Source organism: Uloborus diversus, chromosome 1 (assembly GCF_026930045.1).
Source record: "Uloborus diversus isolate 005 chromosome 1, Udiv.v.3.1, whole genome shotgun sequence".
NCBI classification, from domain to species: Eukaryota; Metazoa; Arthropoda; class Arachnida; order Araneae; family Uloboridae; genus Uloborus; species Uloborus diversus.
In genome coordinates, this window is record NC_072731.1 from 204,142,594 (window position 1) to 204,166,373 (window position 23,780).

At 32.6% G+C, this 23,780-nt stretch overlaps 1 protein-coding gene across 1 annotated transcript; it reads left to right on the plus strand.

Annotated features, from left to right (window-relative positions):
- The first annotated feature begins 30 nt into the window (after positions 1–30).
- LOC129224398 (arf-GAP domain and FG repeat-containing protein 1-like) lies at positions 31–23,265 on the plus strand. The gene is made up of 8 exons (XM_054858850.1): positions 31–194; positions 8,272–8,365; positions 9,522–9,812; positions 10,674–10,812; positions 17,493–17,587; positions 20,865–21,162; positions 21,954–22,417; positions 23,042–23,265. The coding sequence occupies exons 1-8, from the start codon at positions 31–33 to the stop codon at positions 23,114–23,116; spliced, it is 1,620 nt and encodes a 539-aa protein (XP_054714825.1). The 3' UTR covers positions 23,117–23,265.
- The last annotated feature ends 515 nt before the right edge of the window (positions 23,266–23,780 follow it).

The following is a 23,780-nucleotide window of genomic DNA, read 5'->3' on the forward strand; positions in this document are numbered from 1 at the left end:
TAATGTATTGAACTTCCGGCACAAGTCAAGATGGCTTCCAGGAGGAGGACCGCTGAAGATAAAAACACGAAACTTTTGCGAGAATTAGCCGCTTTGCCGCCCAATAAACAATGTTTCGACTGCTTGCAAAGAGGCCCTACTTACATAAATGTCACTATAGGCTCTTTTGTATGTACGACATGCAGTGGAATACTGTAAGTTAATCCTACAAAATCTAAGTTGCTCATGTGATAATGACAGTAGTGCGTTTCATTTAGTCTGCTAAATTCTTTTTGACAAATAATTTCTTGTTCAGTTTTAACGAGAACAACTTTCTCATACTTGTAGTCAATTACCCATTCAATTGATTGTTTCAATATTTTTTTTATGCCAGAATTCGCGATTATTGGGTCACGAAAAAGAAGACATTTCATGAAGAAAAAAAGGGCAATTCCATGGTGTCTGACGTAAAAAATGAAGAAACATTTCTCAGTTTTAATTCCATTTACCAAATATAAACTGTTCCAAAATGATAAAATTTATTTACAAGATACTTACTACATCCCACTGAATAAAAAATCATGTTAGTTTTTCAAAATGGATCCCTAAAGTATAAATTTAAAAAATTTAACGGTTGGTGTCGGATGTAAACACACAAATAGTAAAATTGATGGTTCACTTAAAAATTATTAAAAGTCTGTGAATTGGCTTACATTTTAATTTTAAAAACAGCATAATTCTAAAGTACACTTATGATTGAAGCATATATCACAGTTTTTAAATGATATTATAAGGAATAAAATTATTTAAAAAAATATTTTTAGCTTGGTGTCAGACGTAAATTTTCAGTGTCGGACGTAAATTGTTTATATTTAATGTAAACTATTGCTCTTAAATGTAAATACATAACAATGATTACAGTTATAAATATGTAAATTATGAGTTACATATACTGAAACAATATTTACCAAGTAAATTCAAAAGTAGGGTTGATTGGGGGAAGTGGGACACTGGGGTAAGTGGGTCACCCCCCAAAAACTGAAATATCCATATACGGTTTTTATACTTTTTTACATTGATCATGTCATGGTTCATCATAGTGATTAGTTTTGCATATATTTGGGTTAAGTGGAATTTTTTTCTAGGTCAGGGAACTTAGTCAAAAAAAAAGGCGAGTTTAAGCAGCATTTTTTAAAGAAGTGTTTCCCGGTTAGCATTTATTTTTTTATGATCATTAAACATTCATGTACAGTTTAACTTAAAGTGCATACTGCAGTCAGAATTTTTGAGTAAAATATTATTAAAAACTTTTAGAGCAGGGGCCCCACTTACCCTGTAAAATTTTCCTATAAGATGTCCCCACACTATGGGGTAAGTAGTCCCCCCCCCCCCCCCCAACAGTGAGGATTTGAAAATCAAAAGCAACTTTGATGAAATATTTGTATTAGTGAAATACAAGACAACTATGATGACTTAGTAGGAATTGATAGTTCAGCTACAAAAGCTGGTGATTAGTTACAGTAAACTCCCGATTATCCGCGGAATTGGGTGGCACAATTGCCGCGGATAATAAAAATCGCGGATAAACCACAAAAAGACACAAATGAGGGACGAATAAGGTTGAAAATTGTCCTTCCTCTAAAACTCGGCCGCACTGATGTATAATACTTTTTACAAAGAGTTGAAATATATATAGTGTAGTAAAAATATTTTGTATTTTTGCACAACGGAACTTTCCGTCAATAACAAACAAGTGTATGCACAATGAAGAAAGCCCCCCCCCCCTCCCCCCCAAAAAAATAAATAAATAACCAAATAAATAAAACAAAAACAGCCGAGTTTAAATTTACAATTTTTCGGAGAAAGAAAACCATTGGTATTTGCTTTTTGTTGCGAAAATACATGTTCCTGATTGTTAATTGACTCGCGGATAATCCACCCCGCGGATAATCCGTTCGCGGATAATCGGGAGTGTACTGTATTTGTGAAACTTACATGAAAGAAAACCATCAAGATTTATATGGGTTGAATGTTGATAATGGTTCTTCCTTTGCCAACTTAACATAGACGCAGTCATTTAGTGTTTCTAATTTCTTTTTACACTTATAGTTTTGGCAAATTTTCTAAAATTGATCTTAATCAACTGTATTATGTTCATTCAACACACCTTTTCTCAAAAGGGGTCCTACTTACCCCTATCATCCCTAAATGTATATAAATAAATTCACTAAGTTGTTTTTTATAGATGTTTCACTTTAACTTTGAAATTAAAGGCAAAAAAAGGAGAAACACAGTTGAAAACATATGTTATTTAAAGGAATGTAACAGTGTCGGATGTAAATGCTGTCGGACGTAAAAAAAAAATTTTACGTCCGAACACCTAGATTTTAGTAAAAAATATTCACTTGTTACAAAATGAAAATAGGTTACATCAAAAAGATTGAAATTCTTACTTTGTACCCAAAAATACATGTATGTAGCTTTAAAATTATTGGCTCAGCATAATTAACTGCCCATTTTGGTGTCGGACGTAAAACACTTAATGTACCCCAGAGGAATTCTTTTACAAATTAAAATGAATTATATTTTGACACATTTTTTCAACATCACCAGCAACACTCTGTATCTTTAAATGGTTATTCATCTCAATTCATAATATTAGCATGTATTTTTTGAAAAAAAACAGAATTTCTTCATGAGTCTCCAAATATGGTTTGAAAATACTCAAGATGTTGACCTTGGTTTAACTTGCTGTAACTTATTTATAACTGAAGTGATCAAATTTTAGATAGGCATTTCAAAATATACAACTCTTTACCTTTAAAATGACACCTCATTTGTTTACAAAATTTAATTTTGAAAATTTGATCATCTGGTTGACCTTATCATGGAATTACCCAAAAGTTAACGGTGTGTAGATATATAAATGAGTAGAAAATTTTACAGAACATTAAATTATATTTTCCATGAACTTGATAAGTGTTCAGAATCTCTGCATGTCAGTATTCCATAGTTAATTTTTGAACATAATGTTAACAAAATCTTTGGTGTTCATTATTATAGATGAACACTAGAAAACCATTGTGCTTTTTCGTGAAACTCAAAGATTGACTTCTAACAATCGCGCCTTAATTTATTGTAAAGATATTGGTAAAATTCTTATAATGTTATAGAAAGTGAGCTGCAGACCCGGAACTATGAATATACTCCCTGCAGCAAAATCTGTAGGGCCCTTCTCAAAAGGCCAACAGTGTAAATTTGCAACATTAATCAGTCCTAGTGCTAGTTTTTTTTTCTTTTCTATTTTTCAATTTCTTGGACCCCTTAAGGACGTCCCCCCCACCCCCGCGGACTACGAGTACTCAGATCCGGGCCTAAGTAGCTGTTGTACTTGACATGCACAGTAGAACCTCTTTTTAGAAAGTCTAACATTGGAAGTGAAAAAAATATTACATCTTCAAGTCATCCAAATTTGCAGAGAATTTCATGCAAGTATTTGGGGCTACAAGATAGCAGTTTTTCAATGAAAAAGAATTGAGCTTGTGGAGGGAAAAAACATCCGACAGAAGCCACAATTCCAAAAACTGTGTTGTTCATTTCATATTAACTTCAACTCTTTTGCATTGAAAAAAGTATTCCGTGTAACCCCAAAATTTTTTTTCTGCATTTCTCTGCATTTTTGCGATTTAACATTGTAATATCTTTTAATTTTCTGCCCAAAGGTATTTATTTCTAACATGAGTTATGAATGTCATTAGGAATTTGACTGGAAATGATAGTGAAGGTTAGACATATGTATTAGAGCTTTTCCAAAAATCTTAATCCATGTAACCCGTGAATAATCTTGTTTCATTACATTTATTCTTAATAGTATGCCATTTTTTAAATCTAATTTTAGATATCAAAATAGTGATTAAAAAGAAAAAACTATACATGAATTAATACAGTAATAAGGTTGAAAAAATGCAAAACATTCAGGTACTCTGCACTGAAGGACTTCTAACAACTATCTTGTTCAGTATCATAAATTTATTATTTAAACAGAATAGGATAAATATAAGAAATGAAGACTGCATTCCAGAAAACAAATTATGAAATAAACTTTATTTTTAAAAAAAACGTAGGGGGGGGAGTAAACATAACCAAAATGCTTCCCAAAATTCCTAGTTCCATGCTGTTCTATGCTTTTGTTTTGTAGGGAAAAAAATAGTTACTCTTTGGACACACTGAAAGTTATTTGAATAATTTCTTGCATCTATCATAATCTTGTAAAAACTTCAACAATTAAGCTAGTGTTGTAGTTTATGATGTTACTGACACTTTAATCTTCTCTTATTCAACTATATTATTTTTAACTCATGGTTTATTTTAATGATATGAAGCAAAAATCTTTATTTTGTTATTTGGGCCAAAATGAGACAAATTTTTTGGGCCACAATGAGATGTCTCATTGTGAGAAAGTGCATTATGCTGCACTTTTTCTAGCTTCAAGGTTTGCATAAGTCTTGAATTTTCAAGAACAGTCTTCTTTGCTCCACGGGCGCCCATGTGTAAAATTTTAAGAGGGAGGGACTCAGATATTTTCTTCGTGGTTTAGCAGGATATTTTTCGCATGGAAACCAATTTCTGTATAGAGTTATTAAAATTTGACATTTTCAACAACTTATTCATTAATAACTGGAGAAGAAATCTTTTTACATTTTTGCAAAGAAAAAAGTACTAAAAGTGAGGAAGTTTTCATTCTAAAGGGGTCTTGAGCATCCACTTGCCCGCCCCCCATATGGGGGGCCTATGCTTTGCTCTGAACACTAATAATCATTTAATAACTCTGAAATAAAATGGAAAGATAAAAAGCTGCTTTTTAAACAGAAATACTTATTAACTTCTAAAAAGTTCTACATTTTATAGGGAATTGCGTTTTATAGGTTGGAGTCATGAAGGTATTTTAATTGTCCTCTGTTTCTGCCTTTTCAGCAGATTAAAAATGTTCTGCCGAAGTTATATAAGCATTTTATAGGTTTTAGATTAACACATAATGAAACAAAATTGTTTAGGCTGTAATGTTCAAAAACAGCCAATACTTCTTCTTTAGAACATTGAATAATAAATGGAGCATTTTTTCCTAGAAAACGTCTCTGGATGTTCCTGGTTCAGTCTGTTTTCCTTTCATTCATTAACTTCTGTTTGTTCTCAATGTATCATACTTTTGAGCAATTTCTAATTAAATGTATTCATAGTCAAATGTTCCTTAAAGTTTTCAATTGTTAAAAATAGAAGATAAATGTGAGTCATGTACTTCAAGATTTTCTCTTTATAGTAAGTAAAAATAAGGTTTCAAAGAAATTCTGGAAGGATGTCTGTGGCGGACGTGTGTCCAGGAGACCCCATAGCCCCTACAGCCTTGAAATTATGTACAAAATTACTTCGAGGCCCGGGGGTGTGCACTTGGGGTTTTATTTTTTAAAATTCGAATTAGGTTTTTTGTAATTGGTTTTTTAAGCTCAAATATTGTGTAAATTGCTTATTATTCCCTATTAAAGGAGTGAAAAATTACTTGCACATATTAAAAATTATGTATCGTTGGAAAGGGTAAAATTTTCGGTGTTCTATTCAATTTGTTTCAATGCTCTAACTTAAATACGGCGGGAGTTATTTGGGTCATTTTCTCTAAACTGCTAAATTCTTGTCCTTGCTCCAAAAAATAACAAACTAACTAGTATAGAAATAAAACTGACGCGAAAATGCTTTAACAACATGTTTTTATGTTTGTAAAATAAGTTAAAACAAACACTCTATTATTATTATACATTTAAATAAATTTTTGACATGATAAATGTCATTCCCCTGCGTGTCCCTACCTCCACCTTAAACGCAAAATCAGCTCTAAAGATTCAGGAAGCCATGCATATTTGTACAGAAATTGTTGTTTAACCTCTTAACAAGTGTTATGCAATGTTGTAAAATAGAAAAATTAAAACTTTTCAAGGTTTGCACTATTTAAAAAAAAATAGTAAAAAAATGTCCTTTGATTTTTTGTCATTCCCCTGTCGAGGAATGGAATGAATGTTTCTCACAACCTGGTAACAGTTGTATTAACTCATAATTTAATCTTTGAATTCTGGTCTCATCATAGAAATAATCTTAATTAGTTTTTTTTTTGAATAAATACACGGTGTCGAGTATTATTCGGGTAATCTCAAGTTAAATCTTGATAAGTATTTTTAATGACTGTCATTGCTCTGTCTTTGATAATTCATTTAATTTTGTAATAATCGCTCAATGAATGATTGACTTTTGTTTGTATAGAGTTCCCCCCCCCCCCTTACTTTAAGTGACATTGATATTTGTTGTTTACAGTTATGACAATATATAAGTTAACTTTAATTTGTCATTCCCCTGTCGTCCTTCCCCTGTAAAATGTAAGGGAAACAAATAACCACAATAACTACTTTTTGGACACCACGACATTGGATCTTTTTCAATCTCATAAAAGTAGTGTTTCCTTTTCCCACATAAATTATAATATCGTCAGTAAAACACATTATTTCCTCTAAGTGTCATTCCCCTGGCACAGTGAATGCCATTCCTTGTCCTGTCCAAATTGCGCTGTTTAGGGAAAATGACCCATTTGCGTTTTTAGCTCGAATGTTTTTAGGCCCTAGCTAACATTTAGGCACTACTTTCTTCATTAACTCTATCAGTAGAAAGCGAAGGAGTTGTCCTAGTTTTCTTTTTGGCACCACTAAATAAAGCAACTTTTTTTACTCTAGATCTAACTCGACTTATGGTCGAAAAACTGAGTTTCTATCTCCAAAAAAAAAAGTTATAAGCCGTTAAAATTAAAGTTTGAATAATCCTCATCTCCATTAAAATTATAGATGTTTCATTCAGCGTTGCCATAGTTACGTCTTTTCGATTCACATGTTTCTTCTTTCCCTTATTCACAAACTTTAAGGGTTTCGATTTTAGCGGAAAATCTTAGGCTCAACTCAATTCAAAACCCAAGCAAAAAGCATAATCTCTACATAGTATAAAAATGAAGTCCCCAAAAAGTGTCTGTGTGTTTGAACTCTCAAAACTCGAAACCTACCTGGCCGATTACGCTGAAATTTTCAGTTTGTTCCTTTAAGTCCTGAAAAGGTTTGCAGACCAGTTCGAATAAAATTTGATGAATAGTTCTTTTTTTATTCCAATTTACGTTCAGTTTTCACATAAATTCTCAAATAGGGGGGTGAAAAATTACTTGCACATATTAATATTACATATCGTTAGAAAGGGTAGAATTTTCCGCGTTCTACGCAATTTGTTTCAATGCTCTAACTTTATTATGGCGGGAGTTATTTGCGTTTAAAGCTCGAATTTTTTAGGCTTCGATGAAATTTAAGCACTACTTCCTTTATTAAATAAATCAATAAAAAGTGAAGGAATTGTCCCACAGCTTTCTTTTTGACGCCATTGGAAAAAGCGACCTTTTTTACTCCAGATCTAACTCGACCTATGGTCGAAAAAATAAGCTTTTATCTCGAAAGGAAAAAAAGTTACAAGCCTTTTTAAATCAAGTTTAAGAAATCTCGATTCCATTCAAATTGTAAACCATTTTCTTTCGTATTTTAATTCATTAAACTTATTTTATTTTGTGTTTCCATGGTTACGCATTTTAAATCCATCTTTCTGGATTTAATTTCTTAAAAGTATTTTAATATCTGTCGTCATTGTTCGGAAGGGAAATCATGGTGTTTTTTTTATTTTTCACGCCTGATTGTGTAATATACGTCACTTGACACAATTTTTATTTTCAAGGTAGACCGGGCAACACAGCTAGTATATTACTAAGACCAAGAATATACAAAACTGCAGTTTTGCAATGCTCAGGAGCCCCTTAGCCGTTACGGCTCTGCAAATTGGTGCAAGTTGTTTTGAAACCCGGGGAAGGGGTGTTTTTTGATCCAAAGGGAGCTCATAATGCGTTTTTAATCTGTTTCTTTTTAACTGACGATTTAAATCTTTGCAAATCAAATAAGATTGCAAAGCAATGTTTGGGGGTTGGTGAGCGTCAGCGAGCAGGGGGCAGAGCCCCCTAGTAAAAAAAATTGAAATATAATGATTTTGGTATCTTACTTTCGGAAAATATGTAAGCATCTGTTTGATAGGGATATCTTTTAATTTTGCTTTATGCAAATGTGCTTTTATAAGAGTGTTCTTTCCCCTCTATATTTATTAGTAGCATGAATTTTTGTTTATATATACATCTTTAAGCTTCGAAGGTAATGTACTAAATTTTTCTCTTTGCAGAAGAGGGTTAACTCCGCCTCACAGGGTGAAATCAATATCCATGACAACGTTCAGTACTGAAGAAATTGAATTTTTGAAAAACAGGGGCAATGATGTAAGCAAATATATCTCCATTTTTCTGTTATGCAGGGTGTATCAGTACAGCGTTTACAGACTTTCAGGGTAGATAGAGTACACCTAGACGATGGGAAATCATGTAGCAATGGTTGGAAACACTTTCATGGTGCAATAGTGACAACACAAAGCACAAGAAAGACAGGACACGAATAAGAGGAGAAAACATGTTTATTATTTTCAATACAGCAAAAATACAGGCATCTTGCATTGGTTTTATGCATCATAACAGTATTTTATATTGAATAACACAGCTTTTTTTTTTTTTTTTGAAATACAGTGAAAATTCAGTTTAAGTAAAAAATGATAATCTGAAATTAAGAAATGAGTTAAAAAGTGTTTGAGGGGTGTTTGCAAATGTCTAAAATAACTGGTTTTTCTGAAAAATGTAAATGAAATATGGCTAAGCTTAATGTTATTACTGTTTTGCACCAAATAAAAAATATGTTTTACAGTAGTATTGATTGTGTTCAAATAATAAAATTAAGTTTAACTTCTTAGAGCAACTTCTAGCTGCAGTTTTGAAATTAGATCTTTTTTTTTTTCAAAAAAATTTTAGTATTTTTAAATTGTTTATGCATAAGTATTCTCAACTATCAGTAACATGGTTCCCAGGTAACCATTAATTGAAGCAATTTGAGTTCTGTTGTCCAAAAATATTAGCCCCTTAAATTTTGAGTGAAATATCTTACACATAAAAAGAAAACCACAGTAAATGTTAAACATATTAAAAGTGACCAGTTGCCCAGATTTTAACAAAATGGTCCTATTTGTTTTCTCATGGTCTTGCCAGTGAAAATAATAACAAAAGATATTAGATTTCAGATGTGTTTGGTTTCAATAGATAGTTAGCTTCATTTTAAGAAAAAATTTATGTATTTATTTATATTTAATAGTATATTTTTGCAAATGGTAATTTTTTAAGATGAATTTTTTGGTGAGAAAGGGCAATTTTAAAATATTCTGCTGTTTAATAGATTTTCTTCAAAAACAGATATTCTTAAAAAAATAACCAAGAATTGACATCTAATTAGGAGACAAATGTTGTTTATCTTGAGTGTTTACATAATAAGTTTTCTGTTGATGTTTACACCTCAATTGCATAACATTTTCTTTTTCTTTAAATCATTTTCCAGTACTGCAAGTACGTGTGGCTTGGAACTTACGACAGCAATTTGGAAAGTGAAATCACGGATGACCTACGCAAACGGGACTTCATGATACAAAAGTACGAAAAGAAGAGATGGTATGTCGATCCAGATGTTGCCATAAAAAAGATGCAGAGTGATCAGATTTTGAGACAGAAAAATGTAACTACTCCTCCCCAAAATAGCAGTTCAAGAAATGCCCTACCAGAAACTCAACCTCTGTCTCGTCTGCTGGGCAAAAGTCCTACACCCCTGGTGGTGCAGTCTCATGTATGTATTGTTTTTTCCCCCAGAGACCTGCTCATTCATAGTAGCTTTTTTTTTTTTTTTTTTTTCAAGCTCCTGCAAATAATTTTTTAATGCACAAATTAATTTGCAAAATCTTTGTGCTGTAAAAAATGGTAGGCCGTTATGTCCTGATCGGTAAAATGTTGGAACTTTGAACTGTATTGTTCTGGGTTCGAAGCTAGCTGGTTGCAGATCCTCTGTGTGTTTGTTAATTGTGACTGGGGTGCGTTAAACATGTTTGTGATCACAAAGTCATTGAAGTTTCCATTCCAAATCAAAGCTCCTGGGGGAGGGGACTGATTATCTCCTGATCTGAATCAAAACACAGAGCTGTCTTCAGGGCCCCATTCAACTGGTTAAACTACGAGAATTAGAAGGTGCAGAGGACCCTGGAGTGTTAGCTCCGTCGAGCCAAGGCTGGCCCTTTGTCAGTTTGGTACAGTTAATTGCAGTTGAAAACATAACCAAAAAACAATGTTTTTATCAGTTTCTAGCTTTGAACCTCAATACTCATACAAAGTTCATTAGCACCCTTTGTAAATATGTATACCTTGTTATTTACGTTTATGCAAAGGAATTCTTTGTGGGGCTCCCTTCCCTCCAACACACACTCCCACACAGAAAGGAAAATTATTTCCATTCAATATCATATTTTTGCAGGACTACAATATGTTGTCAAATCTTGAGTTTTCCAACTTTCTTTAATAACTATGCACTTGTAAAAGCAGTTTTCAAAAAAATTGCATGCATTTTATAAGAAATCCTTTACAAATAAAAGATTTTATTAATCAGCAGTATATCGTTATTTTACATCGGTTATTTATTATTCATTGACTTTTGCAAAACTTTCAGCATAGTGAGAGTTGGCCACATCCCGTGTCATCTGCATCTGCTCCTGCTATCAGCACAAAAACGACCTCTCAGAATCATGGCAGTCGTTCCATCGATCTACTCTCCGAATTCTCTGGGAATGCTGCTACTTCTGCACAAGGTGAGATAATTAGTTCATTAAAAGTTTATGGAATGTAACCATTGTTGGCAAGGTTTTGGACACTACGGTAAAAACCACGGTAAAAACCTTGTTTTTTACTGTCTTGTCCAAAACCCTTGTGTCCAAAACTGTCTGAATGTTTCCCAAACTATATTTTTAGAAAAATTGTATTCTCTGAGAAAGCATCAAAAACAGAATAAAATGTATCAAAGGAATGTTTTATATTGAACATTTGTTCAATGAGAACATTCAGCTTATTTTTGCAGCTGATTTTAATCCAGTTACATTGAATTCTTGATTAAAATTTCAATTTGTATGCATGAGATAATTTAGTTTTTTTTTTTTTTTCTTTTTTTGACATTAGTAACCAAATTTCCTTATCCTTATGCATGTGTGTAAATGAGAGCAGGGTTAACAAGGTTTTTACCATCCTGTTCAAAACCTAGTGTCCAAAACTACTTTTTGAGAAACTATATTTCGTGAGAAAATATCAAAAACAGAGCAAAATGTGTCAAAATTATTTTTTTATTTTTTTGACTATTTAATATATTTATTCAATGTGAACATTCAAGTATAAATATATATATATATATATATATATATATATATATATATATATATATTTTTATATATATATATATATATATATATATATATATATATATATATATATATATATATATATATATATATGTGTGTGTGTGTAACTTATTTATGCAGCTGATTTTAATCTAGTTAAGTAGAAATTAAATTCTTCATTAAAAATTTCAATTTATGTGCAGAAGTTTTTTTTTTCTTCCATAAACCTAGTTTTTCGACATTTATGCATGTGTGCAAAAGAAAGTGTTCAAAACATAGTGTAATAATTAACTTAAATGCAATAAATTACAATTTTTTATAGTTACAGAATGTATTGTATTAAAAATATGAATGAAAAAAAGAATAGCACAAGTTTTATAGCATTAGTGTTTAATCATCAATTTCTCATTCTTTAATCTATGATTTAAAAAATAGTTTTTATTAAAACATCATGTAAAACTTATTTGCAAAAACAATTTAAAAAAATATTTTTTTTTTTTTTTTTTTTTTTTGCACCTAAATATTGCACGTTTAAAAACATTCCTTTGAGTTATAAATGGAACTGAAATTAGTTGTCTTGGTAGTGTTGTGAATTTCCTTTCATAACTCTACCAACTGCTACATAAGGAAGTTTTTATGTAATAGTTATTGGCAACTTTTTGAAGTAAAATATTTTTAAATGAATATTTCGGAGAAAAATATTATCAAATACTCATTATATATATATATATATATATATATAAACCTCATTAATATCTATATTTATGCATTACGACTACTGCAGTGAATAAAAATTGATTAGATTACACTGGCTTTAGCTTTAGCATAGTTTTGGACAGTTTAAGACAGTTTCGGACAGTTTTAGACAGTTTCGGACACTTTTGGACACTTTTAGACAGTTTTGTACAGTAAAAAACCACCTGTCCTGTCCTAAACCAGTTTTGGACAGTCCAAAACCCAACCCTGAATGTAACCCAGCCTTGGAGTTACAAATGGATGGGTGAGTGGGGCAGCTAGCTGTCATACAGGGTTGACCTTTTCTTCGCTGTTGATTTCCACATGCAAAAGAATCCATTGTAAAAGATAATTTTGTTGTGATTTCATGGGGAGTTTAAAACTCTGCTTAAATTTCAATATGATCCTATTTTTGATATACTGATTTACTGCAACAACCTCACCGGTCTCTTTAGACTTAACTAAGAAGGATAACCAGCAACTTGTTACAGCACATCAGCTTGCTTACAGCCAATTCTTTGAGTGGTTTGTACAAGCTTTTGTAGAAGAAATTTTGCATTTTTATCTTGAATTGGGCTACATGTGCTCTTTGTAATGCCTTCATTTTAATGTATAAGATAGCAGCCTGTTTCTTAATGTCTGTGGCAATTTGGAGATCAAAAGTATAGCTTTGCATGGTGAATATTGAAGTGGTCTTAACTGCTCCAGTAATAATGTGAAGGACTTCGTTCTGATCGTTATGCTTAGTGTCAATTTTTCTTTGAAGAACGGAAATTAAGATCTCACCATGATATTTAATAATGGGCATAACCTAGGTATTGTAAGTTTTATTGAGAGTAAATTGTGTACTTCTCCATTTAGCACCAGCTAATATTTTCATAATCAAAGTTCTCTTTTTTGCTTTTTATTTTAAGGTATTGACATAGTCAGCAAAGTTTAGTTTGTTGTCTATTACTACACATAAATATGTTATGTAGTGATAGTGCTTTTTGAAGTGTTGCATTATCTTTTTTTAAAGTGAAACCTGCATTAACCTGTCTCAAAGATAAGAACTGGTAAACTGTTTTGGCTTTATTACAGCAACTTAATCAGGCAACGTAAGTAATGATGTAATTAGGATCTACATATCCTTTGCAATGCTGCCAAGTTATCTTTTCCACAACTATATTTATGAAGTACTTGAAGCAGGCAATCAAGTTTTGAAGCTTACAGTGCCTAATTGATTTCTGAGCTTTGAATAAATCTAAACAAATGATGAAAACCCATGCTCTATGTACGCTTTCTGAAGACGCTTTGGCAGTTAGTAATACTTATAAACTTTTGAGTATATAATGAGTAATGTAAGAAAAAGGGATTAAAACTGGAGGCATACCTAATTTATTGAAAAGTGTTATAGATAACACTTGTGTATGGCAATGTCAATCATATTCAAATTCCACATATTCACTTAGCTGAAGGACACAATCCAGGCAATAGTCCTGCCCCCACAATGTAGTCCCATAAAAATTTTTAGGTCCAAAGAATTTCTCTTTAGAATCTTGATCTGTAGGTTTTCTAATGTGAGAATATCTTGGGTAGACATGTTGAATCCTGTGCGAAATAATTTTACAGGCTATCAAAGAAAGCGGCCATTTTGGTTCACTAGCTCATTACGTTTTTCGCAACGGGCGTACTTACAAATTTATTTTTAGTTTTAAATTGCAGTTTTTGGAGTTTAGAAAGTCAATTAATGTATTATTTATGTCATAAAAAAATCGCTCTGGCTGTTTCTACAAATTTACATGGAGATATCTCTGACATTTGTTGTTGAATATTCTGGTTACGAAAAGTATACAAAAATTAATAAATAATCCAGAATGCTCATTTTAAACTCGTGTTCATCACATACATGTTTCTTTGACAACAAAATAAACGAAAAATACAAGATTAGTTACATTTAAAAAAGGTTACGATCTGTTTTTACATTGCATGTAATTGCACTACGACGTCTGTATCATTTGATGCCGCAACCACTTTTTGAACCATTTCTATCAGCCCAGTCTATGTGTGGATCAATTCGTAGATCCGCTTCTTCTAATGAGTTATTCTAATTAAGTACTTCAAAGATCTGTCTCAAATCTCCTATGAAAAGTATTGCAGGTTGCTTCTTCATTAACTGTTAAACTGCTAGCCAACGCTGAAAATGTTGCATTTTTGGACATTTCCTCTATTTCCTTGTGTGCTAGTTACTATAAATTTTCCTTATTTGATACTGAAGACCAGAAATTTTCTACCTGCATAGGTACTAGTCTTTTTCTGTCAATTACAGCAAGGTTTATTGTGCCCTTAGTGGATTTCTCTTTCCTTTCAGATCATTTCACAGAATGCTGCAAACAACTATCGAATAAAACATTGAACTTCGTGAAAAGAGCATACAAAAATGGATCCGTGCAGAACATTGCTGATAACTTCTGAAAGAGTTTTCTTTATCTAGCGGACTTGTGACATGAAATTGATAACGAGGGTAGTTTTCATGGGGGACACTTTACTAAATGGAAAATGTTTTGGCAACAGATATTTCCGCAATTGTGCAACAATAATATCTAGCTTGGTAGGAGAATCACCATCACATAATGTGTTCGTTGGAAATAAGTCATGAGCTAAAATATTTTTAATGCATTCTCCCCTTTCTTTCGCTATTTCCATGTCTCTGTAACCTTGTTAAGTTGATTCTTCCCCATTAGCTTAGAAGTGATATTTTGTGAAAAACTGTGTGCATCAAAGCATGGTAGGTTGACTTTTGAAAGTAAATTAGACAATTTTTGAAACAAATGTCTCCTATTTAAACTGGCGGTACTGTTCTGATCAATGATTCATGATACTGAGAAGGCGAATCTTGACACTACCATTCACAGGTTGTTTTGTAAAAAAGCTGTCAAACTGCACTGTTTCAGAAATCTCGAAGGAATTTATATACATAAAATCAACAAGTCTTTTGACATTTTCATTAAAATACTGGCTACGATTTCCTATAAAGGTAATGGAGCGGGACTCTCACAGTGATCCATTAAATGAGAATTAGTAAGACCACGAAAAACACATTGCTTATCATTCAAATTTCATGATGCTCTAAATGTCACTCGGCGACATACTGTTTCTCGTCTGCCCTCAATTCCTATGGCACTTTTCTGGGACCGTTGAATCGTTTTTTCCAACTTCATGTCTGGCTTCACAGCATTGAATTTACAGTTTTTTTTTTTAAAGAAATTTACTTTGGATGAATTTCTTCTACAGGTAGGGACACTCATTTTCTAGCGCCCTTATTCTCTCTATGTACCATGTTGAATGTAGTAGATAATTGATGCAGTCAAATTCACGAAAAACTGGAAACAGTAACTTAATAGTTTGAACGTATAATTTGTAATTTTCTTCGCGATCAGCAATAATCAAGTGATACCAGTGAACGAAAAACTTCACAATACCTGCACAGTTCCGATTTGTCACTACATTCCTTAACAAAAACAACAAACTCTGTTTTCAAGCTTTTGATATTTGTGCGTAGCGATTGAATCATTATTTGACTTTTTTCCTCTTCCTTGGAGCCAAGAGCATCCTGAACCATCTTTACTCACATCACAGAACTTCTCTTGTAGTCTAAAATCAACATCTTATAATGATTTTCTCAAGATGCATTCTGCAGTCTTCACAGCTTCTTGTGAACAAATAGCAGCAGCAAGCACTTTTGGAAAAAAATGATTAGAAAAAAAACCAACAAAGGTTCATCCTTTCTTTCGGAAGCACAGAAAATAATCCTTTCACTCTACGTTGATACAAGGAATAATTTTATTTCATTAATATAAACCAATGCATTTTCATCTACATTGAGCATTGACCATCAGTTTTTGTATTTCTGAAAGATTAAATCCATGCCCAGCATTTAAAAGAGGCTTTAATATTTCATTTGCCTTTTTAAACAGTTCAAATTTTGAGGATAGATGTTGTGCAGAGTATGTATTGGTTTCTTGCTCATACTTTCGAATATAAGAACTTATACAGCTTGGATGTGCATATAAATTCGCAGCAGAAACATTCATATCGCTTGATCTGCTACTCTGTCACAAACTTCGTCTTGATTTGACCTCCTTCATTACTTTCTGATTTTTCTAAAACGTTTTTCACATTCAAAATAACTTGTATGTGCATTTTTTCTACCATTTTTCCTCGCATAGATTTCTTACTTGTAGCACTGGTTGCTGCAATGACACACTATATTTTCTTGCAGCGTTTTTCAATATTGCATCTTTGCGTATTTCAGCAGCTTCACAAACTCATTTTTGTCCAGAGAACATAATTTTTCTCTTGTTTCCTTTTGACATATAATACATTTTCGTTTGTCAAAACTGTCTTCAGATGTCTTCAATTGCACACCAAAACTTTCTGAACTCGGTTTAGAAATATCAGCCATTGCTTAAATAGTTATTGTCGCAGAAAAACATGAAACAAAAAGTTTTTGTAACCGTGGAATGTTTTTAATCGAAAACGATTACTTTCATAGCAGACGATAAATAACCTTGAACAGTGGCGCAGCGAAGGGGGGGATGAAAACACCCCCCAGAGTCCCTTATGACGTAACCAGTACATTAATCGACTTTCTAGGCTCCAAAAATCTCAGTTCAAAACTAAAATTAAATTTATAGGTACGCACGTTGCGAAAAACGTATTGAGCAAGTGAACCAAAATGGCCGCTATCTTTGATGGCCTGTGAAATTATTTTGTGCAGGATTCATCATGTCTACCCAAGATATTCTTACATTAGGACACCTACAGATCAAGATTCTAAAGAGAAAATCTCTGGACCTAAAAAAATTTACGGGCATACATTGTGGGGCCTGAAATACAATGCGCAACGTGCCCAATTCCAGAATGTAATGCATTACATGTTGTGCGTTGCACACAGAGCTTCAGAGAGCCACAAAAGGCCTCTTGTCAGTTGGTCCTTCCATAAAACTTATAAGATTTATATTACAACGATTATGATCCGTGACCCCTCAATAGACGGGCCCCTAATTTCAGACTAGGTTGACATGGCCTCTCGTCAGCCCTGATTGCACATCTTGTGTAATATTTATCGAGGTTTGAGAAACCTCCATGTTGCAAGCAGATTTGGGTATCACCTTGTCAAAAAACACATAGTGTCAAAACCATGGTTTAAATTATCCATTCTTGTGCAGTAGGGCTTTTGTTATAGAAAGAGAAATAAAAAATACAATGGGAAAAAAACTGCTTGGTCTAAAATGATGACTTACATTTGCATTCTTGTTATGTCCAATGTGTGTGTATTTTAAGATTCATTTAAATAATTATTCAATTAATTTTGCACTTTGCAGGTGGTAATCCAAAATCTGCAACTGCAAATGGAAATTTTGCAAATTTTGAAAATGCATTCAACTTAAATACAGTTGAAAAATCAGGTTTGTTGCATGTCTCATAACCCAATTTTTTTCTCTTTTTGCATGTTGGCTTCCATTATAGTTCCTTAGTTTGGTTTTGAATCTTATTTATATTTAGTAGTTAAAAATTAATTAGATGGTTAAAGGCACTAGAGGGAAACATGAATTTCATTTCACATAATTCTTTTTTTCAATGGGAAGCTAGGAAACAAACCTCTTGGCAACAATGAGCTTTTTATTTTGCTGCCTGTTGTAGTGTAAGTAAATACAACTGTATAAGAATAAAACATTTAAAGTTGAAGTGTACAATTGGCATTTTATTTTATTTTTTGTAAAAAAATAATTTAGCATTTGGAGTTGAATGGTTCTTTTCCTCCCAAGTTGGAGTATAAATCTCGGTTCCAGTTGGATTTTTCATAAGGGTAATATTTAATTTTTGGAAAAGGTATCATTAACTTAAAGAAGAAACAGAAAAACTATTAAAAGGGACATAAAGAGCAACCCTAATTTGACTCATTCACCCTATTTTGTTTTCTGGTAATTTGAATCAAATGAAGGAAAATAATCAACTATTTTCCCCAATATTCCTAAATGAGTATTTGCATGTTTTGTAATATAAAATCATTTTGTTTAGAACGAATTTTGTCGCCCCAGAGCAACCGTAAAATATCTAATCCCAGAAATAACAGATATCCTACTATTGTTCTGAGGTGACGATGTATACTTTCCTCTATTATCTGGTACCATTTTTAAATTATTATGTTCATTCACCTTGTTGGCATAAAAGTCTGTTTCATCTATTTCTTCCCAAATGAACGTTTAGAAAAATAGTCCAAAAGCGTTTAAGTGAAATATTCTAGAAGCAAGATTCTTATATTCAGACATTTATGATGCTGCTGTCAACTGATCTTTCATGTATTGTTAATGATTGCCTCATTTCAAGAATGTTTCTCTTGGTAATGCATGTGCTATTTTAAAATTTAAAAAGCTGTAAATAGCATATTTCTTAAAAGTAGACTTGAAGGCTGTATCCATATTTGAACATTTGATAAGCATCCATTTTTCCTAAAAACACTTGAATTCTTACAAGTTCTTTTTATTTAAATTGTGCTATTTTTTGGAAGAAAAAAGTTATCACTTTCTTGAAGAACCTTTATTAGTAATGTTTTTGATGATAGCTATCTCATGTAATATCTTTCATTCTTATAAATGCATTGAAATTTATCACTGAAAATTTTGTACTATTGCCTGCGCTATTGCTTGATTCATTTTCGCCATCTCTCATTTTATTTTCCATACTTCTTGCTTTTGTATGGCATATGTGGGCATGCAATTCCTTGTAATTATTATTGCTTTTTATGTTAGCATTTCAGTTCACAAGCATGACTCAATTTTCTCATCTTTTTTTGTTAACAATAAGAGATAACAATAATTGTTAACAATAATGTAGATAAGTAGAAACGCTAAAGAATTTTTTAAATAATGAGTTGTAAATCATAAAAGTAAGATATTTTCTGATTTTTAAACTAATTCTGAACATAGTTTTTTTTAATTTCCAATAGGTTTTTTTTAAAAAAACTTAAGAATCTGGTAAAAAGCAATGCATTTAGTGTTGATTGCTCGGTTTAAAGTTAGTTTACAAAAGATAGTATGGTTGAAAATATTCATAAGTTATTGTTAACCCTTTCAGGATCATGGTGTTTGATCATGTCAACTTAATTTAGAACTTTCACTAATTTTCTGTAAATTGAAGTTAACTTTATATTACATATCAGACTATTTATTATCAGGCTTATTTCTAAGTTAGTATTCATTACTTTTTTCAAAAATTAAAACATGTTTTGAGTCTGCTATTTGAAAATCTTTGCAAAACACAATTATGCTCTCTAAATCAAAGCAGAGTTGACTTTTCTGCCTTAATTTCTTTAAGAATAAAATGTTATATTGCAGTATTTTAGTGCTTTCAAAACTTGCTTTGTGCAGGAAAAGATTGGAAAACTACTTTTAGTCGCAAATATCTCTTGACTTTTCACTCTTTTGAGGTTGGCAACTCTTCTTCACAAATCATAAGAATGTAGCTAGAGCATTAAAGGCTTTAACACTGGAAGGAACATGGGAAAAGTGTATAAACCCTCTTAAAGTAAGGCTTTAGATTTCTTCTATCCCCTTATCTTCATTCTAAACATATAAAAACATGATAGTTTGTATCTCATAGCCTGAAGTCCTGTGATTTTTAACTTGTTTGATTTTAAAACTCTGTTTTTTAGTTGTAAAAACCTAATTTCCCCTTCAACAAATATTTTCAGGTTGTAAAAATCATAAGTTTGTGTTATATGCTATAAAGTTTACTATATTTTTAATTTTCTTTAAACCTAGTAATATGCGTCCCACAAATGAAGAAGCTGTATTCAAAAATTTAAACATGTTGCATAATTTTTCCAAAGCAGTGTTAGCTTTTAAATGATTTCCAATTTGAAAAAAAATTTAAATAATCAAGTTTATGACACATCATTTATTATTACAGTTTAAATATTGGAATGAATTTTTTTTTCAAATTTAAATTTGGTAAATGATAAGAACTGTTTTTAAAAATTTTTGACATGCTTGATAGACTAGCTTAATTTAATTTTTTAACCAAGGACATGATATTTTCCTATCAAATCTAGGGAAGATCCGTATAAATAAATTATTGAACATCACATGTTAACAGTAACAAATATGAAACTTCAATTTTTAAAAGCTACTTTTATTTATACTTTTCTATTTACTCATTATCACTATTTTTAAGACTGCATCTGATTAAACAACAGTTTTGTATCTGATTAAACGATACTCACTGCTTTTACAAGGACATTGAATTGAGCCCTTTGATTAATCAGAATTTAGCTCACATGGTTGCATTTCATCATTCAAGATGTTCTGTTTACCTATCAAAATGATAGGTATAGTAAAATAGTATTGAAGCATTGTAAAATCTTCCCAGATAATTTCTCAAAGAACAACATTTTCATCTCTTAAGGACTCTCATAACTAATTGATCCTGGAAGGGTTCTTCATCACACATACATAAAATTCTTGTGCCAAAACATCCTGCCTCCTCTCGCAGGTTGGACCTCCTTTGACGATGAACTTGATCCTCTCTGCTCTGCTTCTGTCTCTCGCTCTATGACTCTGGGCAAGGATTCTGTCTCTCGTGGTGGCTATTCCTCATTTGTCATGCCACGCCCGCTGAGCCTACCGACTTTTGCTCCTACCAACCCTTTCAAATCACCTCCTCAAACTAACTCAAAAACCTCAACACCCTCTCAGTGGCCATCTTTTGCAGTCCCTCCAGCCCTGCCCTCATCAGCCAGCTTGGACGCCTATCCACTGAGCTCTCAACATAATCGAATGGAGTCCACTGCCAGTGTGCTGAGCCCCCCTCCCACTTCAAAGACATCTACCATTGCCTCCCAGCAGGCATCTGCAGATCGTTATGCTGCCTTGGCAGACCTGGACAGTCTGTTCCACCAGCCGACAACAGCCAAGGCCCCCAGCTGGACTGTCGAAACAACGAGTTCCGGATCTCTTTTTGATGTACCAGAAACTACAAGTACATTTAGCACAGGTGATATAACATTAATTTATTTTTAATTTTTACTAATAATACAGCTGAAAGTCTCTCAGTCCAGATCTCTCTCTGTCTGGATCTCTGTCTGTCAGAATCTCTGACGCACATAGCGCCTAGACCGTTCGGCCGATTTTCATGAAATTTGGCACAGAATTAGTTTATAGCATGGGGGTGTGCACCTTGAAGCGATATTTCAATAATTCGATTTTGTTCTTTTTCTATTCCAATTTTTTGAGAAAATTTTCCCGAGCAAATTATCACAACGTGATCGCGTAAATTACCAGATTATCACAACGTGGAACCGTCACATAGGCAAGCAAATTGGCATGAAATTCATCATCCATTATTTGTAAATACACAAGCGAACCAAATGACCTTTTAATTTTCTATTACGGGCAAAGCCGTGCGGGTACCACTAGTGGTAAATATTGTATGAAAATTCATAAGATGATTGAATCGATTCGGCAATGAATGAATATCTATCTAACTGATTACGCAAAATGTTAAGCGTAAATTTTTTCTGTGAAAATCTAAATCTCCACAATTGAAAGCTAACTTATCATTGCATTTTGTGTAATGTAAAACTTGCTGATTAGACTAATTCCAAAGAAGTATTCATTTTCTGTTTTGTGAAAAAATGCAATACACTTCTATCTTGGCAATTACAAGTTGACGAAGAGCCTTTTTATTTAGTTAAGCCTTAATTGAAAAATTGTACTGTTATAAATTTTGCTTTTCTTTTTTTTTTCTTACAAACTAGTTTGGTAATTTTTCCTTAACATTTTCAGCTACTTCCAACCCATTTACTTGTAATGAACTTTGGAGCCAAACTCCAGCTGCAAAAGCATTGTCTTCCTACCAAGCTGCCAATCCTTTCCAGGGTAGCATGGATAACAGTACAACCTATACTCAACCAACCGCTGGCCAACCATTTGCTCCGTTCCCCATTCCTATAGTGGGAAGCAGCCCCAGTGAGGACAGTGCCCGCAGTCAGTTCAGCACCAGTTTTGCCAACTTTCCTGCTACAGTTTCCAGCCCGACCAATGGCTTTGGAGTTGGACAGATTCTGCTGCAGAATGGAGGATTCACTTCACCTCCACCTGGCTCAGGGAACAGCTGGGGAGTGCCTTCCAGTGCGCAGCTCTGGTCTTCTAGTCAAGTGACCCAAGGAGGATTGTTCAGTAATGACAACAAGTCTATGGATGTTGCACAGCATACAGATTGGATTCAAAACCCTATCAATCCATTTTTGGTAATCAATCCTTGTTCCTTAAAGTCAGAGTTTAATTTTATCTACAGCATTAAGTTCAAAAGATATGGTAGTTTTCAAACTTTTTTTGCTAATTCCACAAAATATATTCCCCATTTGTTTTTAGCTAGTTATTTAGCAACTTGCATTTTAAAATCTTGATAAATGTCATCCCTTAATTTTCTTATGTAATTTATAGCTAATTCTTGCTTAAGTTTTTTGTCAGCTTCTTTAAAATTTTAGTTTATATCTAAAAAATGACATTTTATACAAACTCTCACTTACGCAGAGATGATAATCCAAGTTCTATGCATATTCATATAAGCATTCATAATATCAATAAACTACTGAAATAATTGAAAAAGCCAGAAACATGCCAAAAAATGAGCATTACCAATGTTTCTCCATAGAAGTATCATCCTCAAAACCTCTAATGATGTTTCAACATTGAAAATGTCTGTCCCAAACTTTTCAATAAAGTTTGGATCTTCAATTCACATGGTGGCCTTAAACATAATTTGTATGATCCCACACTGTATTTGTCCTACATTTTATTAGCTTTAAATTACATTATTAAGACCAATTTTTATAAGCACTATGAATGATTGTGGATTCCACTACTTCCAGGCGTCTCACACACAGCCAAGTAATCTTAGCTATTCTTCAGCGCCTAGAAGCAATTCCAGTAATCCTTTTCTATGACACCTGCATCTTCTTCTTGCTACAGCACAAGTGATTCGAGTCTAAAGGAGTGAGAAGAAAATGCCCTTATTGTGCATATGTACAGAACATATTTGTGTATAAGGATGTAAGCCATATAAATAATTCAGTAGTACAAAGCTTTTGCATAATGTCTAGTCTCTTCTCAGTTTCATTGTTTTTAAGTTTGAGTTGTATTGTTTAATGATTAGAGCATCTGTGTATTATGCACTATACACACACACAGGGTAGGCCATGGATAAGTAACCTTACCAGTATTTGGAATAAATACCATTGGGGCTCCTTTTTCATGACCCACTCTGTACATTTAACTCATGATTATCAGTTTTGCAAGTTATCTGTGGTCTTTTGCATGATCTTTTTTATTACAATAATTTATAGAATGTCGAAAAGTGAATACAAGCTATGATAAATTTGACTTTCATGCAGACAATAGGCTGATCAGAAAGCTGCTGCTCCTTACATATCAAAAAAAAAAAGCATGAATCTAGTTTGACTTTGAAAACCAATTAAGATCTTTTAAAAAAGCATTCCAACAATTAAAAAATCTTAACTTTTGTAAGAATTCTGATTTTGTATATATATTGGAATTTTGTTTGTATTGAGAGTAAAAAATTATAAAGCTTAAAATTTGCCACCCATGCCT